The sequence below is a fragment of the Nothoprocta perdicaria genome, unplaced genomic scaffold, assembly GCF_003342845.1.
Source record: "Nothoprocta perdicaria isolate Ctin4 unplaced genomic scaffold, notPer1 scaffold_51, whole genome shotgun sequence".
NCBI classification, from domain to species: Eukaryota; Metazoa; Chordata; class Aves; order Tinamiformes; family Tinamidae; genus Nothoprocta; species Nothoprocta perdicaria.
The window spans coordinates 18,944-21,961 of record NW_020455766.1 but is presented as its reverse complement, the minus strand read 5'-3'; the positions used below and the strand labels follow the sequence as shown (position 1 = coordinate 21,961).

Here is a 3,018-nt window from a genome sequence, read left to right as displayed (position 1 = left end):
TTTTTTTTTTTTAATTGCACATTTAGTGCAAAGCCTGACTCTGGATTTGCCGGCTTTAAAGTTGCAGCTGCTAACTTCGTAAGTCTGCTGCATCTCTCGAAATACCTTTTATTGCAAATATGTATACCACTGCAATCCAATGGCATGTATAAATACAGGACATTTCAGAAGTTAAAAACTTGCTTGGACTTTGAGAGGAGTTAACTCACTATCACAAGCTCAAAGTAGCTTAGAAACGAAGTGTATTTAAAAGGAAAGGTGTGGGTGTGGGGGAAATAATGTTGGCATAAGAATGAACAGGTACAACCTTAAGGAAATTAAGAGTATTGTCTTCTAAGGTAATAAAAGCTGCAAGGGAGTTGAACACTACTTCTAAATAACACTTGACAAATCTGCAAGAGTAATTTATACAATAAGCTCACCAATAATAGCAATGGGTGAGTGAATAATCCAGGAGGGTCTTCCCAGATCTATATTCCTATATTCCTCTTTAAAGCAAAAGCTTTGTTTGCAGCTTTCAAATATACTAGTAGTTTTGGAGAACAGGAGAAAAAAAACAAAAAAACCCCAAACCTRAGCAACACGTAGGTTACCAAAAAGTCAAAGTATTAAGAAATGAATGAGGTAGTTTTAAACAGCAGTAACCTATTCTATTGCATTTAACTCACAAATACTCTCAAAGCTTTTTGTTTTTGTACTCCTCTAGCCAACTGTAAATATAGTTTGCAAAAGGATTCACCACATTTTAGTTGATCTATCATCTAAGTTCATCACCACTAATAAAGACAACACTCGCTTCAGAACATGCACCACATAACAGTACAGCAATTATTAAAAACACAAAGCAACAAGTTTTTGGAAACTATTTTGTGTCCAAAAATCTGCCATGTTTTAAGTTTTCCTTCACAAACCAGCTGGCACTGATGTATGTAACAGATGAAAAGACCTGCACGCTCTGTACTGATGGAATCACACCTACCTGGGAACGTGTCCCTGCAATGTGTCTGTCCACTTGAAATTCTGAATATATCGCAACTTAGATTCTTGAGAAGAGTTATCCAGTGAAACAATAAAACCTATGAAATAAAACACATGCCAAAAAGCAATCTCAAAGTGAGAAATAGAAAGAGGCAGGGAAAGCAATGGGGATAATGAGAACACAGATATAGATAAAGGAATGTTCTTCCTCTAGAGMTTAAAGAACTGTGTTATTTCCTTATGTTTTTATTCCTCAATATCTTGAGAATAAGACTTACAAGAAGAGAAAAAGGCTAGTGTAAGAAACTCCTTGTCCAGTAGCTTATCAATCCAACCCTGTGAGTTGTGATTGTGCAAGGAAAGTCTTGCAAGTGTCTGCAGGCCCCCACAGGGTGGGTATACAGGGTGTGTGTTGGGGACGTATAGGGGGATTTTGGCTGGCCCCAGGCCAGGCTCACACTGGCTAGGCTTGCTCAAGGTGAGTCTGTGACTGTCCCTGCTGCTACGGGGGCGATTGAGGAATTCCAGGAAAAGCTCCTTGGTCAACAGGGACAGTGAAAAGGGCTTATAAGCAAAGACTTGCTTAGAGATCAGCTGTTTTATCTCATACGCTGCAGGAAACTGATTCCTTATATCCAGCTGCTCAGGAAGGGACAGCAGACAGGAGTTCATGCCATGGGTTAGACAAACACTAGCACGTGTGGACCCAAAAAGGAATTTTCTTAGGTGAAAATTGCCTTATGTCTGCTTGCATTTTACAGAGTTCAAGAATTCAGACTTGCAAGGGCAGCTACTTAGGCTAAGACCCTAGATGTTCAGGAAGAGCGAACTGTTTCTTCTGCAGAAAGATTTCAGTGGCCAAGCACAAYGCTCTCTCAAAGACACTCCTCAAACCTTGTCTTCAGCAACTCATACTAAYAGCTTGCCTTGATCTAGAAGGTCTGATTAACTTGCACCCTCCTAGAGGCAGAGACTTACGGCAATTTGAACTATTTCAGCTGCCACAGAGGGAAGGGGGAGAGGAGAGGAGGAATCACACTGTTTTCAYGAACCAGCTAATTCCTGGCAGCCCTGAGTCCCAAGTAACTTACTCAAGTGGATGGCTGCTAAGGGAGGTTATCAAAATACTGGCAGGARGAAGGTTGCAAGGAGACTCGTTTGAGCATCGCAGGCGAATATGTACCGAAAATGTAGATACTAGAGTAACGAGAAACTCTATATGCACTTCAGCAACAGAAGGATAAACTTGCAATGAGTCTGTTACGTAACTTTAGACTCATTTTATTCTAAAGCAGCAATTCATGGCAATCTCTTTTTAAAAACAGATTTCCTCCAGCAGAAAGCTGAGCAAGGTTAAAAACAGGAGGACAGGACCAACAGCACCTGGTACTGGCAGTCACAAAGGATGTGAAACCTGCAGAAAGGGCCTGGTCAATGCTCAAGACTGGTCACAAGCAGGGAACCCACAAAGCCACTTGCCTTCCTAAGCACAGAGCTTCTTTACACAAGATTAGTACAGCATATATTCTTAGCAGTGTCATTAAAAGTCTAATTATATGAAAGATCTCTTGACTTATCAGCATTTCTGCATGTTCCTACCTTGCAAGAGTGAGAAGTACAAGTCAGTTGCATTCTTCATCATTTCAGGATTGCAACTCAAGTCAGTAAACAGCTCCAACAGCCGTACTCGAGCTAATCTTATATCACTGTATGCAGGAAATAAAGAAGAAAGCTAAGAATCTCTACTCCACAACGTTTTGGTAATAAAAAAGTAGCCATCCACACGTGCCACCACAAGTGGCACTTTTACACAAGAATGTGAAACTGGCATTCAGCTTAGCTATCTTAACTCAAGGAGAGGCACTTGAGGTACTTAGCAAGAAGCTAATACATATGGAAAAATCTTCCTAACTCCTCTGAATATCCAGAATCGTCCAGAATATGGACAGTACCTTAACCCAAAGAATCAGATAACAAATAATCACTACTCACTACAAAATTCTTGCCTAAATACCAACTAAAAAGGAAATGTTTCTTTAT

The 3,018-nt window shown here is 40.2% G+C and overlaps 1 protein-coding gene across 1 annotated transcript in view; it reads right to left on the bottom strand.

Moving 5' to 3' along the window:
- BROX (BRO1 domain and CAAX motif containing) overlaps positions 1-3,018 on the bottom strand; it is a 14,218-nt gene that overhangs the window by 10,603 nt on the left and 597 nt on the right. Inside the window, exons 2-3 of the mRNA XM_026048046.1 lie at positions 2,578-2,684; positions 980-1,076 (exon numbers count right to left, since the gene is read on the bottom strand). Coding sequence (XP_025903831.1) covers positions 980-1,076; positions 2,578-2,684 — 204 coding nt within the window. The remainder of the gene's footprint in view (positions 1-979; positions 1,077-2,577; positions 2,685-3,018) is intronic.